At 43.9% G+C, this 25797-nt stretch overlaps 1 protein-coding gene across 2 annotated transcripts in view; it reads right to left on the bottom strand.

Annotated features, from left to right (window-relative positions):
- Nucleotides 1-23873, bottom strand: part of IFFO2 (intermediate filament family orphan 2) — a 44603-nt gene extending 20730 nt beyond the window's left edge. Inside the window, exon 1 of one of the 2 annotated variants that reach the window (XM_063435781.1) lies at nt 23249-23873. In XM_063435781.1, the coding sequence (XP_063291851.1) occupies nt 23249-23745 (497 nt within the window). In that variant the 5' untranslated portion in view covers nt 23746-23873. The remainder of the gene's footprint in view (nt 1-23248) is intronic. The other variant, XM_063435780.1, reaches the window with a different exon arrangement.
- Between the last annotated feature and the right edge of the window lie 1924 nt (nt 23874-25797).

Genomic DNA, 25797 nt, shown 5'->3' with positions numbered 1-25797 from the left:
CATTGCCTGGACACAAAAATGCAAGGAATTAAGACTACAGCCATTGATGTACTGTGGGAAAGTCAGGATGCAAGCTTGTGGCATCGCCTGGTCGGAGTTTAACATCACATTTCAGAAGGCCATGTTGCCTTGTATAAATGCTACAGTTTTTCCATTTCCAAACAAGCTGTGTCAGACTCGCAGGGTAGTATTCACCAGAACCCTCTTTACTATCTGCAGACAGACTAGGTATCAGAGCAACAGCAGGGCATCGGACAGCGACTCAATCTAAACAAACCACAAACACACAGCCATCACCTATGGTTGCAGGACAAGAGATAAATATTTAGTTCAAGAAAACAAATCCTTTAGAAGAGGAAGTGATTAGACCCGCTCACCCACTTGCAGCGGTTACATGCATAAACACACACGGTTTCAAAACATTTTTAATGACAGAATTTGCAGCCATGTGAAATCTCCTTAATGTGAATTAATTCCCACATGAAAATGAACAACCGGCACAGGACATGGCTGGGAAATATCAGCCGCTTCCTGGTCACTGCATCTTGCAGTCAAACTAGATTATCCCTAAAATGGCTTTCACAGTGAATCGTCCATTTTTATTCCTTATGGCATATTCTATCGCACACATTTACCATGGTCTATAGACTAAAGAAAAGTCTGGACAATGGGGCAACAAGGAGACATAGGGTGCGCCAGTAACGTCCGACGTACTGTATATTAAACCGGTTCTGACTCCCTTTAATCTGGGATTGAAACGTTCTGCACTCATCATATTTGCAGGAGACAGTTCATGCATCAGCTGAGTCTCTGGCAACGAATGCCCAATGCGGAAAACCTAGCGTATCGCTATATAGAATGAAAGGATTATATATTCTGATAAAGTCACTTTCTCGGGTGAGGGTAGATTTCGGATTGCTGTTGCCATGGTAGCAGTCTGGGAAGTTTGCCAATCTGCATGGAGGTACGTTTAATAAAAGGTGATGCATTCTGAGATTATCGTTCTATTAATTCAGGGGATCGAGCCACGTGCTCACAAGACAGATTGCCAGCCGCACGCATTGCAAATTATACTAAAAGGCCAGTCCTTCGGTTTTAAAGAGATTTAACAGTGCACCAGCCATGACAAGACTTTATGGAAAACGAGATCTAGATCTTGTGCTGGCAAAAACAGGGCTTATTCACTAAACTGTGATTTACACTGAAACCTAAATTGTAAGATGCAGGTTATAGGGTTAATCCAAATCACTGATTTGAAGTGGTTATGGTGCTTGGTGTATGCATGTGCAACATTTCCCTATTAAACTCTGTATGTGCGTTTACAGAGCATTTAACCTCTGATTTGCCAGAGGTTTAACTCCCTCTGCTTGTGTCATTGGAGCGTCATTAGCAGGAACAAGAGTTCTGGGCCGGCTAATGTCAATTCTGTGCATAGCTTGTGTCTGACACCAGCATGCGAAGCATACCAACGCCAGACAGCCATTGGCCACACGCCCCCAGATTGTAAAAAACAAATTGCTCACTTGTAATTCCCAAGAGATGTGTTGCGCCGAGAGCCGTAAAATGCCATGCCGCCATGGGCAATGTATAGCACTTAACGCAGGAGAGAGATCACTTAATCATGATGGATCCCAGAGAAGCTTCATTGAACAATGAATTGACTTCCTTCCAGCGACATGCCAAGTCTACATACCACCAGGCAGCACTTTTCATGCCCTTCCCACCATCAGAACGAAGTGAAGCACAGTGTGTCTGGAGAATAGTAAATAGCAGACACCAGGATGGGTCTGTGCCAATACGGATTAAAAAGGACATTTTAAATAAATCTGATTGAAAACGGAAAGCAGGATTTCGCCTGTAGAGGAAATGTGCAGTTTATTTAGGAATTAAAGTATTTTAAAGACACAATATCCTACAATGAAGCTGTCAGTTCCCATCGTCTGACGTAAGCTTGGCCTTGGCAGCCCAGACACGCAGTGTGGAAATTTTATAAGCATAGGGCGTGTGAAGCAACGTATGGATTAACTCCGCCTCGCCCGCAGGGGCCTGTAAAATGCTTTGGAGAAACCGTAATAAGACTTGCCGTGTGTAATTAAATGAACAATGCAAAAATAATGGGGGGGGGGGGGAGAAATAAACTGCTGTAAATTACGATTTTGTTTTATAAATTGCGCAGTGTGCACCACCTATGATGTAATATGAGGTGAGGTCATGGAAGGAATTTGTTAATACATGCAAAGTAGGGGCACGGCTATAGAGCAGAAGGTTTTAGGATATGACTAACCCCTCAGGAAGGATAGGCACCTCCTGGCACCCAAAATACACACACAATGTCCCTCTGTCAGGCCTGTGAATGGTACCTGTGTGTAGACAATGTGCTGGGAACGGTGCAGGAAATGCTATACACCTCTCGCAATGATCAAGGAGGTATAAGGACAAAATCCAGAATAAGCAACGAAACCGAACTCCTGTCAACCCGGTAACATGCAACCAGGGGGTAACTCGCTCCCAGAGAGAGAGAAGGAGAACCTGCAGGATTTAACCCTTCATTACAATTTCCCTGAAAAGACAACAGGTTGTATTGTATTTTGCTATTAGTGTAAAAAGCAGAACAGAATCTCCAATACCATTTAAAATTAGCAAAACATGAATGCTCCTTATCCCATTATATTTATAAAATATTTGATTAAATGTAGACATTACACCCATTTAATCTCATTGAAGTGGTTATAGTGCTTTCACTGTCCGTCCATTCAGGGTTAAACCATTTTGAGTGCGTTTATAAGACTTCCCGTAGCCCTGCCCCTACTGCGGCTGTGGCTAAGACAGATTACGTACTATCTTCTAGCCATACCAATTGAAACCAGCAATGGGTACTGTGATAGGCTGAAAACTGACAGCTGACACTCTCGGCCAATCACAGCCACCGTTTGCTGCGCAGGTTAATACTTCCTAGTTAGCCCAAGCAGCACAGAGGGGATGGACTGCTAGAGACTCTTACAGCAATAAAACGAGTTTAAAGCTGAATGGAAGAATGGCACCAGGAGATCTCAAACACTATAACCACTTCAGAATATAAAGTACCATTTTAATGTACTGTGTTAAACATTTATTGAGTAAGCTTCTTATAAACTAGTAATATCGTACAGCAGTTATAATGCAGCAACAGTCTGCAGCGCTGTACAATGCAATATCTTCAGCGGTGCGGTGATCATGGTGGACAGTTATTCCTCAGATGTCCTAATTAAAGAATATCAGACAAAATCCTCAAAAATCAATTAATTCATTGAACATGGCGCGTGCACGTGAATATCAACGTTGTACCTCTGTAGTGCTCCGCGCTGTGCATGCTTCCAATTGGCTGCCGAATTCAGCAGAACATACTGTCAGGTGTATCACGAGTGTGACAGCTGGGTTGGTAGGTTGGAGAATTGGTAAATTAGCAAGCAGGATTGGAAACCTCTCCAGCCCGAGACAGTTTACAAGTTATCCATTTCAATCTATAAATCACACGGATAATGAAAAATATATAGACACACAACATACAAAATGGAGAGTCCCTAGCAGTTAGTTGCATTATGCAGCAGAAATGCCCCAAACTTGGTATTTATTTATTTTTAAACACATATTCTGTCTTGATGCTTTTCAGACAGTAGTTGCGTATCATCCTCAGCGCACTTGGCAAGGTATAGATTTATCCATAATGTTCTGCACATCTGCAGTTTTGGAGCGGTCACACAGCCTTTATGGTGACATCATCCCTTAGGGAGGTACGGCTGGGAGTGATGGGGTAACTCCCTTGAAATCAGGTGGGGCAGTAATGCAATGTTCTGCAAAACATAAGTCAGCAGTATGTTTTAGGGTGATTTTTGGTAGAAGGAATCTGTGAGATCTCTGAGAGATATGAGTAAGCCGGTTCCCAATTCAATGTTAATAAAAGAATGGTTCGTTGTGAAATTCTAGACAGTCTGAGTGACGTAATGAAGGAAACAGAAGCAGCAAACTTCTGGATAAACAGAGGATAATTCAGAAAACGTGTGGGTTTTGGCCTGAGATCACCATCTTGCATTCAGGGATTTAAAGATGTATCCAAAAAAATAAAACCCCTTTCCCCATTCGGAATTGCCCACTCACCAACAGACGTGGCACATGCCTCTGCCTCACGTCATTTGGCCCATTTACATAAAGGGATCTATGGATATATAAATAGAGCTCATTTCATATAGCACAGCAGTGTACTAGCAGAATGTGACTGTACCAGGCTTTGAAAGATTTGAAAACCCACAGACAAGTCGCTCTAAATCCCTTAAAGGGACACGGTTGGCACTATCTGCTTTATCTAATAGAAGTGGTTAAGGTGTCTGGAGTCCTCTGGTGCAGGCCTTCCATTTTTAATGCTCCATCCCCTATATATTAATCTATATTCATTTTGTCAGAGTGCAGGAGAATCGACACAATCTGTGAATGTAAAAACACATTTACATTTCTGAGATCCATCAAAGCTTACATTTTTAAATCACACGGGCGCTGATGTGTTCGATGCACTGAATTCAGCACTTCTCTATAATAAGTGGTGGGGTATAAATAATATATATAGTGCTCAAACTGTAGGCAATGCATTTCTTAATATTAAACGTGCTCTTTTGATCTAGGATTTAGTTGTAGTTAGTTGGTTAATAAAACATGTGAACATCATTTGAAATGTTTGCATTACTCAGCTCCACACCCAATGAAGATATCTTGGTGACAACACCTTCATCAACGCATGAAAGCTAATTTATTGCTATACTTTCAAGGAAAGCGAAACCTAATGTTTAAAAAGTTATACTTCTCTTTATGGCGTTTATTTAAGAGAAAGCGGCTTTTACTAGATCTGCGGGAAGAAGTACTCAAGCGTCTAAATAAAATGCATAAAAATCCTGATTGGTCCAATCTTCGCTTCTTTCAAAATGTAAGAGCTTTACATGTTGACCCCCCAAACATTGCGCCATCCAATAAGCAAGACTTCGATAACGCTTATCCCAGAGAGGATGGCAGCATTTTGTACATTGAAATAGGTTATATTCCTGTAAAGAACACTTGATCTAGGTAGCACGTCTGTAACTTCAGCTGCATTTGTACCAAAAGAAATGTGATCTCCGGTGGTCAGGAGCGATCATCGAAACACAATCTGTCTGAGAATTCCTTGCAAATAAAGGGCTAGAACAATGGGAATTCCACAATGGCGTAACTCGCCAGCACGCACCACAACAAGGAAATGTAAATCCCGACCACCATGAAAAGAGGCGAAAACATGACACGAGAACAACCCACCCTCCCCCATCTAAAAAAAACAAACACTAAGCGCTCATCCCCCTGCATTCACCATTTTAGCACAGAGAGCATTATTTAACCCATTTTTGAGTTGGGTGGGAGTAGCAAGTCATAAAGTCGCAGTGGGATGTGGCCAGTTCTATAGGAATATATTGCTGGAGATTGATCGTTACAGAACCAATTCAGAGGATAGCGGATAAGAAACTCTTCCTAAACACTGACAAAACTGTTACAATGATCATTGGAACTGTACCTAAATTACGTAAACTACAAAATCAACAACCGTGTATCAGAATAAATACCACAGTGACAGCAGTCTGCTCTTTTCAATATCTAGGTATGTTGCTAGACCCCAATCTATCCTTTGGCCTTTATATTAAATAAATCTCTTCAAAACTTTACCCATAACTTGGTGCCCTGTACAGAAACACATACTGCCTAAGCCCTACAGTAAGGAAACAGATAGTGCAACAAATGCTAATTCCGGTCATTGATTATGGGGATGTAGTGTATGCACCCGCACCGCAAACCCACCTTAATAAACGTAATACATTATATGATTCATTCTGCCGCTAGAATGTAATTACTTTACCCACCACTGTGACATGTTAAAAGAGCTAAACTGGCTGTCGCTAGGATCCAGACGCACTCTTCATCTTTCTAGCCTTGTGCATATGCATTTCTGGGAAGCTCCCACCCTACCTGAGTAGAATGCTCTCCCCGGCTGTTCCCACCTCCTATAAACCTCCGATCCAGTACTAGCACGATGTTTAGCATACCGCAATACAAACATAAAGTGTCTCGATCCTCCTTTTCCTACAGAGCGCCGCAATTATGGAATAACCTCAGGGACACAGTCAAATCTTCATTCAATCAAAAATCTTTTAAGAGATCTATGGCAATATACCTCAGCACAGAATGTACAGGACATGGTTGAATATATATTTATTACCGGTTATGTGTTCTATATTTATTATTTTTTGTAATATTGTGCCCTATTGTATCAATGCAATGTTTTGTGGACCCAGGACATACTTGAATACGAGAGAAATCTCCATGTATCCATCCTGGTAAAATATTTTATAAATAAATAACTGTACGTAAAAACGGTAATTTGCAGATTACTAGTTTGGAAAGAGCAATACAATCTATTTCACTGCAATTCTTTATAAATTATTGTAAATCTGCAAAAAAAAAACAAGTTAAATTAAAGACAAAGAAACACCACTTCATTTCCATACCCTAGTTACATATTGCAAAATATAAAGTTTTTTTTTTTTTTAAACTTGCTAAACATCACAATTAAAGGTCTCCATTCATCAGACAAGATGAATGTATGCAAGACAGAATTTGGATGTTGTGTTAGAATGTAAGCTCTTTCAGACAGATGTGCTGGGCCTTGACGTCCCATTGAGGACCAGGCCTGCAGGGTATAATCAGGGATTGGGTCTATTGGATAATGTTCCCATCTGAAACCTGTGAGTAAGCACATTCAGTAAAGAAACAAAAAAAGACTGTCTCTGTAAACCATCCCAGATATTCCAAGAGTGGCTGCAATCCCAAAGCACGCACCCTCAACACCACGCTGGTCAATGCAAGAATAGCACAGGGTCTGCGACCAGAGGAATCCTGATCGGATTGCTAATGTGTGCTAGTCACAGGGAAAAATGGCTGAGTGAGGAAAAGCAACATACAGCTTCTCCCTGGAGGCCAGAGACTCTTCCCCTCCAATACACTGCAATGCTACAAACTAACGGACTCACAAATACTTGGTTCAAGCCTCGGCCAGAACCAATAACCCGGGATAATGTCCAGACAGGGAGCAGGGAGTTCTGGGTAAAGGCAAGTTTGGGTTGAATCGAGATTTTATTACTGTATGTGTTTTTATTTTGGCAGGAAGCCCCTCGCTTGTAAAGAGGGCAATGAATTAACTAGTCGCACTGCAAGCACGGTCTCAAAACAGGAAACCACACGAACAGCTGCCACCCTGCCGGCCGAGTTAAACCCACTTGCTGGGAACACGCCAAATGTACCAATTAGGAACGAGCCGGGCAGACAAAACAAAGCAGTTATTTAAATCGCAGCCTGCAATTTGTCTTTGTAACAGTAGAATGGAGTGACGCTGCACAACGGCCGGGCTGCAAAGCCCACACATACATTTACTGGGTTGATTTTAACGATCAGTTTGATCTGATTTAGCTATACTTCCGGTTTAAAGATTTCTTTATGGGCCTTATACAAAAGAGAAAAACAAAAACAGATATCCATTGATCTATCATGAAAATGTATGGATCCCCCCCACCCCACCCCACCACTAACCGGGATACTCTGAGCACCATATGCACTAAAGCCAGGGTTACCTGATCCACAGTGGTTTTACTCCCACACTGACAGGCAGCACATGAAAAGGGTTGCCCTGTAGTACGTAGAATTTAGAAGGTGTACAAGATTAAATAATCGGCCAATACTGCAGAATTTGCATTACACGTGTCCCCGAAAACATTGTGGATATAGTAACCCTGACTACAGCTCACTGTATTATTAGTTAGTGCAGTGGTTATGGTGCTGAGATCCCAAACAGCGATGTATAACTTGAGGTCCGGATCCACAGTTAAGATTTAATGGAAAATGGTAGCCATTTCCACCAATAGGGACGACTAGATGGACAAGTGAGCTGCTGATCACATAAGGGTTCCCAAATATAACAGTTTGCGTGAAAGAAAACACAGCAGGTATAGCTCCGGATACCCTCAGCAAGCCTACAGTCAGCTTGGAAGGAGGAGAATTGCCATCCAGCCGTTGCCTTAGGCCTAGTCCTGCATTATGTAAATTACAGGAGCTTTACATCTGGCAATGACGACATCCCTAGCCTTCAGCCAGCTCCAGAAATCCATCTCTCAGAGGTGACCCTGCCTCCAGGGCTGCTGATGGTGCACAATCACAAACTCATCTTTCTAGAAAGCAAAGAACGTCCGCGCTCCCCACTGCTCGCCAACGCTATATTCACTTCCTATCATATCAAATCAGGGAAACGAAGATTTTAGGCAATGGAATTCCTTATAAGGAAACTCAGAAAACGAGAGGAATCTCACTGTATTCTTCCTCGTAAAACGCTCTCTAAATAAACAAACAAATTGTGCGTTTTCTCTGCAGTCACTGTATCTGATTTTTGTTGGTGCCACAGCCCAAGGGAATCCATCGGCAGCACTGGACACGCTCAGACAGAGCCCCAGGCACCGGGTGGGGGTAACCATGAGCCAGGCTGAGAGAGTCAGCAAACACTGAGTTAAACAGACATTCCATTGTCAGAATGATATAGAGCAGGCATGGGCAACCTTTGGCACTACACTTCCCATGATGCTTTGCCAGCATTACGGGTGTAAGAGCATTATGGGGGATGTAGTCCACAACATCTGGAGTGCTGAAGTTTGCGTATCCCTGCGCTAGAATAGGCATAAGCATTTAATTTTTTGCAAATCATTTTTAAATGTTAAAAGATTTACTTTAAGCTATGGTTGGCAACAGTGATGTAAAATGTACACAATCAGTGGTATGTTGATATGTCAACCAGTGGATCTTTTTGGGGGATTTTTTTCTTCTTTAAACGATTTATATTTTTGTCAGCCATCCCCATCAACACCCCATTTGGTGCACTCTTTGTAGGGAAATGTAATCCTACTTCCCATCTCCCCCACTATAGGAGCAAATATACCACACAGCAGAGAATAGGTCAGAGAAAAGGTCAGAGAATAATAGGTCAATGACCAGAAGTTTGGCCAGAAAGTGATTTTTACTTACTGGGTGAAATGTCCTTTGCAGAATAGCTGTTTGTTTTTAGCTGGGATACCCGGCACGGATTTATTAAAAGGTCAAATCTTTGCAGTTAAAGGGCCTCTGGCATTTGTTCACTTAACAAGTTATGGTGGAAAAACAACGTTCCTGCAAAATTATGGTCATAATTACAAGACATGGGGAATCAAGGTCCAGAATAGTCACCGTTATTGAAGGCCGCCAGACACAGGGCAAACAGCTGGTTTCACATGGGCCGACAGGTAGAATACAGTCTTTACTTGTGGAATCGAGATCAGCGGCTTTCCCCTGGCAGTATCGCTGTGCTGCAGGTTACAGGCCACTAATCTGTACAGTCACGCCTGGTTCGACAAACAGCAAAAGAACTGTTTGCTGCTCTGCGAGTCAGATAAAAGGAAATCAAATCCTGAACATGACAAGCACCATGTGTAACATACCTTGCTTTTATTGAACATTACCCTTGAAGCATGATAGAGGGATCGCTCCCCCACCTCTCCCCCTCTGTGAAACCTGTGCATGCACAGATAGGATCTCATTTTACAGGTTTATACCATAAAAACAAATACATATTGCAAATCAAGTCAGATTCTCTAGGATTTATATAGAAATAAAATAAAAATCTATAAATGAAAAAAGACACAAAGAAATATTGTGCTCCATAAAGAGAGGACCTTACAGGGGAATCCCAGGGTTTTGACCTTACAGGGGAATCCCAGGGTTTTGATTTTGCGTTTACTTATTCTTTATATACAGAGAATATGTATTTGTGAGCTGTGAAAAAAAATACACAGGTCTTTTTCCTGCAATTGGGCGCCTCCATCTTGGCTCCCTGTCAGCCATTGTTACAAGTTTTGTTTTTTGCACGTGGTTGTCAACAAAGAGAAAGCTGGAAATGAAACAATGTTCTCTCATTGGTAATGTTTGCTTTGCCTAAACTGAACTGTAATGAAATTGATACTAAAGGGATTTTATAGTGCCAGGAAAATAAGGCCGTTTTCCTGGCACTTAAGATTTCTAAGGTGCCCCATTCCCTCACCCCACGCCCTCCCCCTCGTGGCGCTGAAGGGGTTAAAACCGCGTCAGCAACCTACCTGATTCCAGCACCGATGTTCCCTTGGCGCTGGGTCAGCCTCCGCCCATGCAACTCCCGCGCCGTCAGGAGACATCTAATGCGCTTGTGCAGGAATGGCCGCCCTCGCATTAGGGTTTCCCCCATAGGAAAGCGTTGATCAATGGGAACAATATGACGCTGGAGGTTCTCATGCCGAGCGTCAGATTCCGGACCAAAAAAGGTTCTCTGTAACTGCAATGTTTAACACTGCAGCACTAAGTACAAAAGGGACAGTGCACCCAGACCACTTCAATGAGCTGAATTGGTCTGGGTGCCTACAGTGTCCCTTTAAAGATTTATCAAAACAGGGCATGTAAAGAAAGGTTAATGACAAATTATAGGGGATTGTCAATGTTTTAGTCAACTAAGTGACGATCTCCGCTCTATACAGGAATGAGTCTGGATGTTTAGATTTGCCAGTAACTAAGCCATGACAGTGTGAGATACAGATTAATTACCTACATAGGTGTCAACTTGTCACTTTAACACGACAGCTACACTTAGTATCAATTAATCAAAACGGCGAGGGATAATTAAAACTGTACGCACACCCCAGCGAAGCGTCACAGGTGAGGTTAACAGTCCTCGTGTACACAGACACACACACACAGTTTGTTTTCAGGGTGGACAGGTAAATTTAGGACATGGCAGTGATAATGACCAGATGTGTTTGGAGGGAGTGACTGAGGGTGGGTACATTACATAACAATTAGCACAGTCATTTCAGGAATGTTAAAAACAACCGTCAGGTGTTTAATGAAATGTGTGCGAGGACATGCAGAAAGAGGTGCTTTAACAAGGAGGACCCTCCGGTTTCCAGTATGTCTTTAAAACCATGTACAATACCTCTACAATCACTAGTTTGGCAAGTGCCCCTTTTAACGCGTTTATTGTAGGAGTTTATGGGCACAATGCCCTCGTTTCCTGTCAAACTGAACAGTTTGGTTAAAAGAAGTCTGGTGTGGCACCTCTTCAGCGGATAATGTGGACGTTACACCTCTGCGTTACCAAGTGGCAATACGTCCAACCTTTGACAGCAATAATAGGACGAGAGCACAAGAGTAACCCACCCCCAGCGCTCTAAGTCTACCACTGCAAACCAGGTTGGACAGATTGGTATAACAACGTTTCTAGCTTTATCAAAACTGAAAACATTTAGAGATACACGGTTTAAGCTTTTATTTTAATAAGCAAAAGCCGGGAGGTTCTTGTTACAATCGACTGCCCCCAAAATAGGTGAACCTGCGGCCATAAAACCAGACACATATTTGCTGCAGTTCACAGCAATAGCTTGGCTTAATTATAAAACGTGGTTACTTGATGGCAATTAGGCTTATTTCAAATGTTCGAGCAAATAGGTGGAAAAAAAAAACAGCACTTACAAGAAAAATGTCAGAAATATTTTTTACAGAGCGATGGTATAGGCTGGCACAACCGCAACCACATACACACTTAAGAAAATAAATCAGGAATTGCCTAACTCTGGGTATTCAGCAATAATAATAAAAAATACCCCAGGTTCTCCAAGTAAAAAAGAAATTGGTTTAATGCACCCTCTTATGCTCCGGCCTTTAAACTGACTACAAGGCTCAGTATCCTCTATATATTCCTAAACCACAAACGGCTGGAGAGAAGTCATTTGGGAATCACACTTTACCCAATCAATGGCAAAATAATCTCTGCAAAGGATTTTTTTTTTGTCAGTCTTACAGATTTTTTTTATTGGTCTCACGGCTGGGATATTTTCGCAATTAACCAGCATAGTTTGTGATTTAGTGAATAAACCCCATGTTGTTCCATGCAGTGTCAGAAACAAGAGAAAGCCCACGTTCCTGTACACAGGAGATTTAGAAATCCTTCAGGAAAGTGGTTTGTCTAAGCAATGGGTTCCAGATCAGCAGGAGGCTGAATGACACAGAGTGACGATGGTGTCACGTAGATGGGTACAGGTTAACAAAGAGCCTAAATAACAGGGAGGTATGAACCGACTGCGAGTTAGATTTATTGCAAGAAAACTCAAAAACAAACAATCCTGAGACTTACCCGGATCAGAGGAATAAGAAATAATTAAAGTTAGAGATTTAAATATCCGTTTCTCTTAAACACAAAGACTTGTATGATTGCAGCATTTAGAACTCAAAAGAATTTTCTAAAACACGGGGCAATGAAACAGATTCACAACAGGATCCGCTCAATCCCAGAAGCTAGATTTAAAAAAAATATAGCATCTGTCTGACTTATAAAATTCATAAACCTTTTTATACCACGACAAGCCTTTCCCTGTCACGGACCAATTCCCCACAAGACTGTGCCAAAGAGCTTGCAATCCTGAACAAAACAAAAACTACATAACTTATCAGGGTGCAATAACAAATATTCGCTAAGGGCAAAACGGTTGAGAAGTAAGTTACATTTAAAAATTTGAGGCCAAAAATAGCAAAGTGAAATGGCAGACTGAGAATTTTTCAAATTCAGTTACTGTGGCCCAAAATTTGAATTTCCTGAGACATTTCACACCATATCCAGTAAATAACCCTGCGATTCAGTAATAACCAAATGAAAGTGGTAGGAAATGTAACCAAGAGTTTATTGGATATTGTAAACAAAGTCCGTGTTTGTTTAAAACGCAGTGATACAATGGCTTCACCCCGCGGGAACGCCACTAATCGTCTGCAGATGAATACGCTGATTTTATTAGAAGGATTATTCTTTATTAGAGACGTATTATTTAAGGTGAAAGGCCTTTGTGTTTTATGGGAAGGTCCACAAAGTCATCTTTATTCTGGGAGCCGGGAAGCCAGACAATCTGTAGACTCGTTCCTTTCCCAAGCAGTAAATCCATAGTGGCAGAAAACCTTGGCCATCCATCGTCTCCTTGAACAATGGTCTCGTAGGTCACGTAAACCCATAGAAGCCATACATGCAAACACACAGCAAGAACACTGGCTCAGATCCATGCATCACCTCGCTGATACCTTATTTTCACTAGGAGAATGAGAACATTAATCTTCTATGGGCATTTCTTTGGAGTAGACATGTCTGGTGAACTTAAAATTAACCAAAACTCATAACAAAATATAAACAAAACAAAAAAATACACACACACGATAATGCTGCAGTATTTATTAATATCTCACCAAAACCCAATACCTCACACTCACAGGATTATTCAATAAACTCTACATTGTAGCTAGTAATCAAGGCTGAAATATCAGAGTTGTGACCAGGGCTCACCAGTATCCAGGCCCACAGATTGCTGCGAGCCTGGATGGCAGTCACTGGGGTGAATTTTTACTTGGCAGGTCTATGTTTCACTTGCCAATGGCTGACGGGCAAGTGGTAGTTGTGGGCCCTGCTATGAGTCCTTTGGAGAATTATTCCAGTCCACCTATTTCAGCCTCAGTTTTGCCAGTTGGATAATGGGAATTGCAGTCTTTAAAGCATTATTACACCATTTGCTAATGAAATTGTGAGTACGGCTGGCAGTGGAGATATAAAAAAGGTACGTGGGGGCTAAAAGTCAATTTTTTGCAAGCAATGCATGATGATATTTACTGCCCCATGAGAATGCAGGCAATTTGGCGACCCATGCGTGGTTTCTCGTAGGCTGGGGGAAGGGCACACGTGTTCCTTTCACCTCAGAGCAAATCCTGGCTAAGGGAGGTCACAGGAAGGAAATCAAATAAAAGGAACGGGACTGTATCCTTTGTAACATTTATTCACTAAACTTGGAATTCCCAACTCCGTTATAGACGCAGCTTGGCTAATTTGGCCTAGACTCTGCAATTCAGATTTCAATTCACTACAGTTTGGAGTTTAGTGAATGAGCCCTACAGTCTTTGATTAATAATATCCAACTCTATTAACTGAAACTTTTTATTACAGGGGGATAAGAACGTAACCTACTGGGATACCCACAATATTTCCCTTTCCAGCCCAGAGATCAGGCCTCCATGGCAGTTATTAAAATTACACAAAGATTCTCGTTCTAATTTAAAATATTTTCCCCCCGGTCATGGCGTTAATGTGATCGTGAAGATCTCATTAAAATCAGCTTCCTGGAGAACAAAACTAAAATTATTTCAAATTGGAAATCTGTCTATTAATAAACAGTATGCCAAGGAGTGTTACGAAGAGAGATTTTCATATTTAGTAGAATTACCTGAGACAGGGATCCCTTTATAGTCACTTCATACGTGGCGTGCACAGGTTCTATTTATTTATAAGCGGATTGCAAGCTCTGTGGGTTTCTGGTATTGTTATAAATACACTGTGCATGTCATGGTCTCAAAATAGGCCAGTCTCCTTTCCAAGGTCTCACCTTCCTGGGAGCATCAATAATCTTATTTATTCCAGGCCTGCGATAGAAGCAGGCAAGGGTCGCCAGGTTTAGAGGGGGGTAATCAGAGGCACGGAGAGTTCAGGAGTGGTCAGGGATTAATATACAGTATTTGCAATCTTACCTCGCTGTGTATTTTATTGCAGAGTTTCTAAAAGGAACAGAATGTTAGCTAGGAAGACTGAATCTATTGCAGTATTTAAAAACTTCCATTTCAGTGAGAATTATTTCATTAGATGGCAGATTGCTTACGTTGCCATTTACCAAACCACAAAAGAATATTCCAAAATAAATCAACACATCTTCCCGAAGCCAAAGTCAAGCATGTATTAATAATCACAACCAATGAAACCGGTTTCTAAATACCAATCTATATCTGGGATGGAAGGTTAATTCGCTGGATCAGAATAGAGAAGCCTTTGTAATGTACATTATTCCAAACAAAACATTTTGCCTTTAAAATATTGTAAATATTTAATCTGGGGAAGCCAGACCTCTCCTTGTTTACTTACTAAATGATTTGTGGCTAACAAACCCAATTCCAAATTTAGTAAAAAAAAAAAAAATAAAAAAAATATAAATATAAATAATAATAATAAATAACAACAACAACAACAACAACAACAACAACAACAACAAATTTGGTAAAAATCTCCAAGCCAGCAATAGAGTCCCAGCTTATTTTGGCCTACGATTTGCAATTCCAATTTCCGTTTCCTACATTACGGTATTTGTTGAATAAACCCCTTCATTTGCAATATAAACAATTAGAATGGCGGATATTATAAACACACAGAATATCGTTGAAATGGACTGCTACAATTAATCAGCTAAATACAGCTTTAGAAATGAAAAGTGAATCACCTAAGGCTTAAAGAAAACACCACGTAAACCAATGGGGGATTAATACATGTATTGCAATTATGTCTGTGGCTGTGAAGTGGGAGAGCGGACTTGGACTCCAACAAAGAGAGGAAGGGACACACACACACACACACACACACACACACACACACTCATTCCAATTATTTTGGGGTTCTGTGTCTCACATTATGTGAATATAAGAGAGTGCAAAACACAAACTCTCGTTTCCCCATGTGTAGGCCGCCATGCTGGATTGTAGGGAAACAAGTCAACACCTGTTTAACTACAACTACCATGATCCTTTCCCCCTTTGCTGGGCACAGTTACCCCAGCTGGACACAGAGCGGTTGTCCTCAGATAAGATATTCCCATTCTCTTTGTATGAAATATTCTCTCCCAAGACATATTTACATTGGCCAGGCTTTCACAAAACATTAAAGGAACCCTGAGATTATCAGAAACGCTTCAAAGAGATTAACGTACAATGCGTTACAAATCAATGCCCAGCTGTCAGCGTTTATAGGGCAGGCTGGAGCACGCCCTGCGCACAAAAAGACTAATAACGGATCCAGAACAGAGTGGCAGATCTTGGCGGCTGAAACAACAAACCAGGTGCTGCACCTGCCGAATGGCATGAAACAGGGAATATCCCTAAAGAGACTCCGACACGCTCGCCTTGTAACCCATTTATTGGTGGCAAAACGCATGTCAGCAAGATTGGTACACTGCCACAGATTAATATTTATGGACAAACGTGTCAAATGATTCATCTACAGAAAATCACCATTAAAAGTCATGGGAATCATTTAAAGGGGCCACTATAGGCACCCAGACCACTTCAGCTCAGTGAAGTGGTCTGGGTGCCAGGTCCATCTAGGGTTAACCCTGCAGCTGTAAACATAGCAGTTTCATAGAAACTGCTATGTTTACAATAGGGTTAATCCAGCCTCTAGTGGCTGTCTCACTGACAGCCGCTAGAGGCGCTTCCGCGATTCTCACTGTAATTTCCACAGTGAGAAGACGCCAGCGTCCATAGGAAAGCATTGAGAACGCTTTCCGATGGACTGACTGAATGCGCGCGCGGCTCTTGACGCGCATTCAGCAGAAGTGGGAGGAGAGTCCCCCTAAAGCCCGGCGGGAGGGGGAACCTAAAGACCATATAGTGCAAGGAAAACGAGTTTGTTTACATGGCACTATGGTGGTCCTTTAAAAAGGTTTATCCAAAAATATCTCTACATCCAACATCTCTACTTGTTGGAGGACTTAAACTCCCATAACTCCTTGGTTGACAACCAGAGCAGATTCAAGGGAGTTATAATCCACTAATAATTGTAGTGGAACTAGCTGCGACCACGGCACTACAGCAAGGTCTAGACCAGGCATAGGCAACCTTCAGCACGGCAGAAGTTTTGGACTACACCTTCCATGATGCTTTGCCAACATTATGGGTGTAAGAGCATTATGGGGGATGTAGTCCACAACATCTGGAGTGCCGAAGGTTGCCTACCCCTGGTCTAGACAGTGAATATGGTGTTCCACATTTAACAATTTGTAGAATCCATCATGGGGAACCATTTTAACCCCTTAAGGACCAAACTTCTGGAATAAAAGGGAATCATGACATGGCACACATGTCGTGTCCTTAAGGGGTTAAACTCTCACAGATTCTCTGTGTGGAAACATCAGAAAACAGTAACAAGTGTTAAAAGTATTACATTGAAAGAGGACGATACGAAGCCGCCATATGAAAAGGCTGAACTGCGCAAACTTTAAAAAAAAATCTATACACACAGTCAGCTCACTCTGAACGCCCCCATCCTGGCGCTGCCAATGTCGGATAGGTCAGTGAACTTTATATTTACCAACCCTGGAAATGGATGTGAGCTCTAAACAAACAGATTCACAGTAATTCGTTCAGAAACCACAAGTTTAGATTCTCAGGCATTTTATTCACTAAACTGGAAGGAGCAGTAAGGAATTTAAACGAACACGGCCACGTTTAAATAAAATGGATTCTACGTTCCGGTTTGTCAGTTTTAGCTTACAACAGGGGAGTCCAAAAGGAAGATCCCCAGATGTTGTAGAACGACATCTCCCATGATGCATTCATAAAAAGACAGCCATATACAATGGGGAGCCACAGACGTTCCTTCATTACAATTCAACGCACACCGATTTCTATTACGGTGTATTCCATTAGACAAGATGCCTTATAACATACTTTATAAGGAGCCAAATAAATACCGATGTAAACTAGGGGTAAATTAAATGGAGATACTAGAATGGATATAAGTAATAACACCACACAAACATGTGATAATGAATAGCATTGTGTATTAAATAATAAATAAAATAATAATGTACGACAATGCACTGACACTCCTACCCACCCCCCGGAGTGAGAGAGAGAAAAGAAAGCCAAAATAGGTTGTAGTATCATTGAGTCACCGGATTGGTCGTTTGCCAATTCCCAAACAGAAAAATAGTTATTGGAGGTGCCGTGTCGGACAATACCAAAATCCGGCCGTGCTCTCTGTGCGGTGACAATTGGATGCCTATGTATCTTGAGTGGTAACAAACACACCTATCTGTCTACTGGGCACAGCGCCCGGCCCAAATGAACCCTCCTGGAATCACCATAAAGACAATGTAGCACAAATTCAGTACTCAGTCTGAGTCCAATGTCAACATTTACCATAACCAGCCAGGTCTCACGGTCACCAATATTATTTTTAATTTAAACAAAGTTTATCTCACAACACACGCTCTGCTTTAAAATCGGTACACTGGCCACAGATTAATATTTATAGACAAACGTGTCAAATTATTCATCTACAAAAATCACCATTAAAATTCATGGGAATCGTTTAAATGACCACTATAGGCACCCAGACCACTTCAGCTTAATGAAGTGGTCTGGGTGCCAGACGTAGACTCCATTTTATTTAAACGTGGCCGTGTTCGTTTAAATTCCTTACTGCTCCTTCCAGTTTAGTGAATAAAATGCCTGAGAATCTAAACTTGTGGTTTCTGAACAAATTACTGTGAATCTGTTTGTTTAGAGCTCACATCCATTTCCAGGGTTGGTAAATATAAAGTTCACTGACCTATCCGACATTGGCAGCGCCAGGATGGGGGCGTTCAGAGTCAGCCGACTGTGTGTATAGATTTTTTTTCTGTTTTCTATTTTTTTTTTTTTTATTTTTTTTTTTTTTTAAAGTTTGCGCAGTTCAGCCTTTTCATATGGCGGCTTCGTATCGTCCTCTTTCAATGTAATACTTTTAACACTTGTTACTGTTTTCTGATGTTTCCACACAGAGAATCTGTGAAAGTTTAACCTCTTAAGGACACGACATGTGTGACGTCTTATCAGGATGGTATGGGCACCACCATTGGGCATAACAGCTGATCAGCACTGGGTGCCAGTGACATACTGGGCCCTGCAATCCGAGATATTCTGTCTCGCCACAATGACAGTTATTCAATGAGGTGAGAATTCAAAGCGATTTCAAGTTTAAGGCCAGTGTGCCCACACGTCGGGGTTACCCTGCACAGTGCAACTTGAAACATGGTACAGAACCAATTTCGGAATTCTTGTAGAATCGCTCAGTTTATGTAAAGTACGTTTAGCATGGGATCGTACCAGTCTGTGTGACCCAGAGTACACATCATTCTGTCGGTCGCCCTGGACTTCCTGAAATTGGCTTTATTAGCCCCGGATTCCGCAAACTACCCATCAGCCTCTAATTTTAAAACATGGATTGTTCGAATTAGCAAAATAAGAACAGAAAGTAGTAGATGCAGTGCACAGTGTCCCGCCAGCAGTGGTGGGAAGGGAAAAACCAGCATGCAATTCAGTCTTGCTTGGGACAATTTCTAGACTGATAAAATAATAAAGAGTGCATTTTGGGTGGATCGTGGGACTTTTTGTCCTCCAATTGCAGCAGAGACTGAGAGTCCTTCTACGTGACCTTTGACCGAATACAGCAATGCAGGTTTTAATACATTAAGATATACAGTGAGACCCGGGGCCTTTGTTTAAAGAAAGAATCCTGTTGAGAGTGATGTGATCTTTGCAGGGGCTGAGGGGTTTGGGTTGGAGGGAGGAGGGGGGTGATTCAATGAAGCAGGATTTATTTCCCCTGGAAGATGATTTTACATTGCTGGAGAATGAATCCACATCCGACTAGCTGGGAAGAGTCTTCGAACCATGACCCTTGTTTAACACAAATAACCATTTAAAGGAGAGGCTCTCTGAAAGCAGATTATTCACTAAACTGTGAATTATAGGGTGCCAGATGGCTGACAATCTCGTTCTGGAAAACACTTCATTTTATCTCAATCACTGTCTAGATAAACTCCTGTATCTTACTCCCCTAGAACACTGCAAAAAATCTGGATTTATAAGAACACTCTGGGCACCATAACAACTTAATTGTAATAAAGAGTGCAAGTTCATCCCCAGCTTATCTCAATGGGTACACCGTTTACCAACTCCCATGTTCTCTGCCCAGCTGATTTTGCCAGTCTGAGCCTTGGGACTAGCCGCCACTGATAGGCTGAGAGTGTCAGACACATTCACAAAACAGCTTGAGAAGTTGTTATGGTGCCCAGAGTATTCCTTTAAAGCAAACTGCTCTATCACACTAAAACGATGACATGCAGGCGGTTTAGGATTGAGATACGGATGGCAATCTCTACCATCTGAAAGATAGGGGTCTATGAAATTAAACAATAAAGAGTGGGGGGAGGGGGAGGACAGTTCAGTTCGGCTATTTGGGCTAAATTCCATTTCTCCACAAAAAAACAAAACCAAACAAAAAACACAAAAGTTTAATTCACTAAATTGTGAATAGCAGTGAATTGAAAAGGAAAATGGTAAAAAATGTAATCAAATCTAGAGGAGTTAGAATATTCTGTAACCGCACTATAGTCTCAGCCTGGATATTTTAGACTATATTTTGCCATTGGGGTTTTCTATTCACTAGGAATCAGTGTTTTAATAAATAACAACTTGTGTTTAACGAACAGTCACAGGATTGAGCAACACAGCACAATGCAATGAGTCGCTCGTGGGGTTAGTCATTCGGCATTTTTAACCCCTTAAGGACCAAACTTCTGGAATAAAAGGGAATCATGACATGTCACACATGTCATGTGTCCTTAAGGGGTTAAAGCCATTCACAGCGACCCCCCCCCCCCCCATTTAATCCAAGAATCAGCAGAAAGCCAGTGTACACTATCCCAGGGCGAGACTGAACGCTTCACTTCTACAAGTATTTATAGAAAGAAAAAACAACCTTGACCGTAATCCGAGACACCGATAGGCCACGGATAACTCAGTTTCCCAATAAAAATCCCAGCGTTGCTGTAAGAGGAGCAATTTCCCACCTGGTTTCTCGCTAACGGCAATACTGCGCCTGCCAGCCTACAGTGTGCGTTTTTTCCCCCCCATCCCCACAATTCAGTAGGTAAACCCCCAGCGCAGGTAATATTTCTTCGGATGATCTCACAGCCTGGGCTCCATCTAGGCTAGAGTTAAATCTCGTTACTGGTACGAAGTCAGGTTTCTACAAGGGAGTTATCAACAAACAGTGAATCGTGGTAAGTTAGCAACTGACCCGCAAACCGTTGCTGAGAATAAGCAAGTTGGAAAAATAATCTCCTCGTTTTGTGGTTCGATTTATAAAATGTATGGCTTAACCCTGCAGATTCCAGCCATGATAATAAGCTAGAGGGTATCTAATGGTTAATTTATTGTCATAGCTGGACGGACATCCTGCAAGGGGACCGGAAGCCTCCAATATATTATTTCTATGGACTGGCTGAACAGAGATTTAATGCCCATAATTAGAGTGCTTGTTGGATCTATTCCTAACGAACCCCCATTATTGCCAAGATGTCATGTTATTAAACAGCCTAGAACCAGCATCTGCGTTTATATTACCCCCTCTGCATCCATATGTTAATGACACCCTCTCAGTGGCACAGCCTGTCGGCTATAGATACCCTCTCAGTGGGCATTTGGCGGCAGCTATAGATACCCTCTCAGTGGGCACAACATGTTAGCTATAGATACCCTCTCAGTGGGCACAACATGTTAGCTATAGATACCCTCTCAGTGGGCACAACATGTTAGCTATAGATACCCTCTCAGTGGGCACAACATGTTAGCTATAGATACCCTCTCAGTGGGCACAACATGTTAGCTATAGATACCCTCTCAGTGGGCACAACATGTTAGCTATAGATACCCTCTCAGTGGGCACTTGGCAGCAGCTATAGATACCCTCTCAGTGGGCACAACATGTTAGCTATAGATACCCTCTCAGTGGGCACAACGTGTTCGCTATAGATACCCTCTCAGTGGGCACTTGACAGAGATGTCACCCTGTACCTCCTTTCCTGCATTAAACCTCTATGCAGTCAGCACAATGTGCAGTGTGATGCAATCTCACCATGCTCAGCCATCAATGCAGGGGGAGGGACTGGGTACATGGTTAAACCCTTTCACTCACCATGCTCAGCCGGTCTGGCACTCAGACAGTTAATATCACATTCCCATTGAGCGGCTATCTGCAGAGCTCAGAAAGTTAACCCTGGGGTATGGGAGGGTGACCTGCGTCACTTTGCACCTCTCTGTCCACTATTTACAAACAATAACGTCGAAAACCATGCAAAATCACAGCACGGTGGATAGGAGTAACATGGGAAGAGTCAGAAGAGGGGGTGCACAGGACAAAACATGCTGTTTTAGGGGTGCAGCACGAAAACACTAATGACATGGACTGTATTAGAAGGGGGCAGAACTGAGGGGCATCAGGGAAAAATGGGGTTCTGCCAGGATGAAGAAGCAAAAATTGGGGACTTTAGGACCAACGAAGGGGTGCAGGCTGCAGCTAGAGGGGGTAAATATCGGGGGTGCTGTATATTATTATTATTAGGTAGAGTATCTGTATTTGTTGCAGGAAAAGATGAACAGAGAGAGGGGTGCAGCTGGGTGCCTTATTACCAAGGGTACAATGTGGGGGTGCAGGGGGATAGAATGGGTACAATCTGGGGGTGCAGAACAGGCAGACTGTGTACAGTATGGGGGTACAAAATAGGAGTGCAGAATAGGCAGGCTGGGTACAATATGGGGGTTTCAGAATAGGCAGACTGGGGGTGCAGAATAGACAGACTGGGTACAGTATGGGGGTCCAGAATAGGCAGGCTGGGTACAGAATAGGCAGGCTAGGTACAGTATGGGGGTCCAGAATAGGCAGACTGGGTACAGTATGGGGGTCCAGAATAGGCAGGCTGGGTGTGCAGAATAGACAGGCTGGGTACAGTATGTGGGGTTCAGAATAGGCAGACTGGGGGTGCAGAATAGACAGGCTGGGTACAGTATGGGGGTCCAGAATAGGCAGACTGGGGGTGCAGAATAGACAGGCTGGGTACAGTATGGGGGTTCAGAATAGGCAGTCTGGGGGTGCAGAATAGGCAGTCTAGGTACAGTATGGGGGTTCAGAACAGGCAGACTGGGGGTGCAGAATAGACAGGCTGGGTACAGTATGGGGGTTCAGAACAGGCAGACTGGGGGTGCAGAATAGGCAGTCTAGGTACAGTATGGGGGTTCAGGACAGGCAGACTTTGGGCGCAGAATAGACAGGCTGGGTACAGTATGGGGGTCCGGTATAGGCAGTCTGGGGGTGCAGAATAGGCAGTCTAGGTACAGTATGGGGGTGCAGAATAGGCAGGCTGGGGGTGCAGAATAGACAGGCTGGGTACAGTATGGGGGTTCAGGACAGGCAGACTGGGGGTGCACTTACCTCCTCCTGTACTCGTCCCTCTCCCGTTTGACCTTGGCCAGCACGTTATACAGGGCTCGGATTTCGGGGGTGATGGTGTCGATCTGTACCCCCACTCCGTCCGGGTATGTCCAGGAGACCCCGGGGCCCTGCACGGTCTCCAGCTGGCCCCCGGAGCGCCGCACGTGGGTGTAGGTCCACATGGTTCCGGGCAGGCGGCCGGGGGGCTGCGGTTCGGTCTGGGTGCCCATGTCCCGGTGGAAGGTTTTGAAGCGGAGCCCCCGGTCCGGCCGGTTCTGGTTGAGTTGGATCTGCCGCTCCAGCAGCCGGTTCCGCCGCTCCAGTTCGTGCACGCGGGCCAGGAAGCATCGGAACCGGACATTGAGGGTCTTTAACACGTGGATATTGGATCCCAGGTCATTCCGCAGGGCCAGGGTGACCGCGGGGGCCGCAGAGGGGCCGGGGGACGGCGGGGTGTCCAGGGCGCGGGCCATGTCTCCGAACAGCAGGGAGTTCATCCTCCCGGTTAGTACATAGGGCGCTATGCGGCGATCACACAATGCTCGGCCATGGCTGTCAGCGAGAGCCGCAACTCCCAGCTTTGTATCCACTACCGCCCCCAGCACCGCCCTATAGCGCAGGACCGGCCCCCCTGGGCCGCTCCCAGCAGCAGCATCATCATCAGTACCTCCCTATAGCGCTCATACTCCAGGCATCATCCTCAGCACTGCCTCCCTATAGCGCTCATACTCCCAGCATCATCATCATCAGTACCTCCCTATAGCGCTCATACTCCCAGCATCATCATCAGCACTGCCTCCCTATAGCGCTCATACTCCCAGCATCATCATCAGCACTGCCTCCCTATAGCGCTCATACTCCCAGCATCATCATCAGTACCTCCCTATAGCGCTCATACTCCCAGCATCATCATCAGCACTGCCTCCCTATACCGCTCATACTCCCAGCATCATCATCAGTACCTCCCTATAGCGCTCATACTCCCAGCATCATCATCAGCACTGCCTCCCTATACCGCTCATACTCGTCTCCCAGCATCATCATCAGCACTGCCTCCCTATAGCGCTCATACTCCCAGCATCATCATCAGCACTGCCTCCCTATACCGCTCATACTCCCAGCATCATCATCAGTACCTCCCTATAGCGCTCATACTCCCAGCATCATCATCAGCACTGCCTCCCTATACCGCTCATACTCGTCTCCCAGCATCATCATCAGCACTGCCTCCCTATAGCGCTCATACTCCCAGCATCATCATCAGCACTGCCTCCCTATAGCGCTCATACTCCCAGCATCATCATCAGCACTGCCTCCCTATACCGCTCATACTCCCAGCATCATCATCATCAGTACCTCCCTATACCGCTCATACTCCCAGCATCTATACCGCTCATTATCATCACTGCCTCCCTATACTGCTCCAAGCATCGCTCCCCCTCTATACCGCTCATTATCATCACTGCCTCCCTATACCACTCCAAGCATCGGTCCCCCTCTATAGCGCTCCCAGCATCATCGCTCCCCCTCTATAGCGCTCCCAGCATCATCGCTCCCCCTCTATACCGCTCATTATCATCACTGCCTCCCTATACCGCTCCAAGCATCGCTCCCCCTCTATACCGCTCATTATCATCACTGCCTCCCTATACCACTCCAAGCATCGGTCCCCCTCTATAGCGCTCCCAGCATCATCGCTCCCCCTCTATAGCGCTCCCAGCATCATCGCTCCCCCTCTATACCGCTCATTATCATCACTGCCTCCCTATACCGCTCCAAGCATCGCTCCCCCTCTATACCGCTCATTATCATCACTGAATCCCTATACCGCTCCCAGCATCACTGCCTCCCTATAGCGCTCCCAGCATCATGAGTACCTCCCTATACCGCTCATTATCATCACTGCCTCCCTATACCACTCCAAGCATCGCTCCCTCTCTATAGCGCTCCCAGCATCATCACTCCTCCTCTATAGCGCTCCCAGCATCATCACTCCCCCTCTATACCGCTCATTATCATCACTCCCCCTCTATAGCGCCCCCAGCATCATCACTCCCCCTCTATACCGCTACTTATCATCACTCCCCCTCTATAGCGCTCCCAGCATCATCACTGCCTCTCTATAGCGCTCCCAGCATCATCGCTCCCCCCATAGCGCTCATTATCATCAATACCTCCCTATAGCGCTCATCATCATCACTCCCCCTCTATAGCGCTCCCACCCCCAGCATAATCATCAATACCTCCCTATAGCGCTCATTAGCATCGATACCTCCCTCTAGCGCTCCCACTCCCAGCATCATCACTGCTTTCCTTTCTATACCGCTCAGGGCCGTCTTTAATATTGATTGGACCATGGGCAAGCATTTGCTTGGGCCCCCTGGGCATGCAATCACTCCTTCCACCCCAAACCAGCGGCGAAACTAAAGGTTTCCCTGGACTGAATAAGGAAGGGAAAAACATGACTGCTGCCCAGGAAAGGGGGGATGGATTAAAGGGGATACATATGTAGCGAGTAGGGTACTGGTATATATGGGAGCCTGGGGGGT

The sequence above is a fragment of the Pelobates fuscus genome, chromosome 11 (genome assembly GCF_036172605.1).
Source record: "Pelobates fuscus isolate aPelFus1 chromosome 11, aPelFus1.pri, whole genome shotgun sequence".
NCBI classification, from domain to species: Eukaryota; Metazoa; Chordata; class Amphibia; order Anura; family Pelobatidae; genus Pelobates; species Pelobates fuscus.
This window is presented reverse-complemented; position numbering and strand designations above follow the sequence as displayed.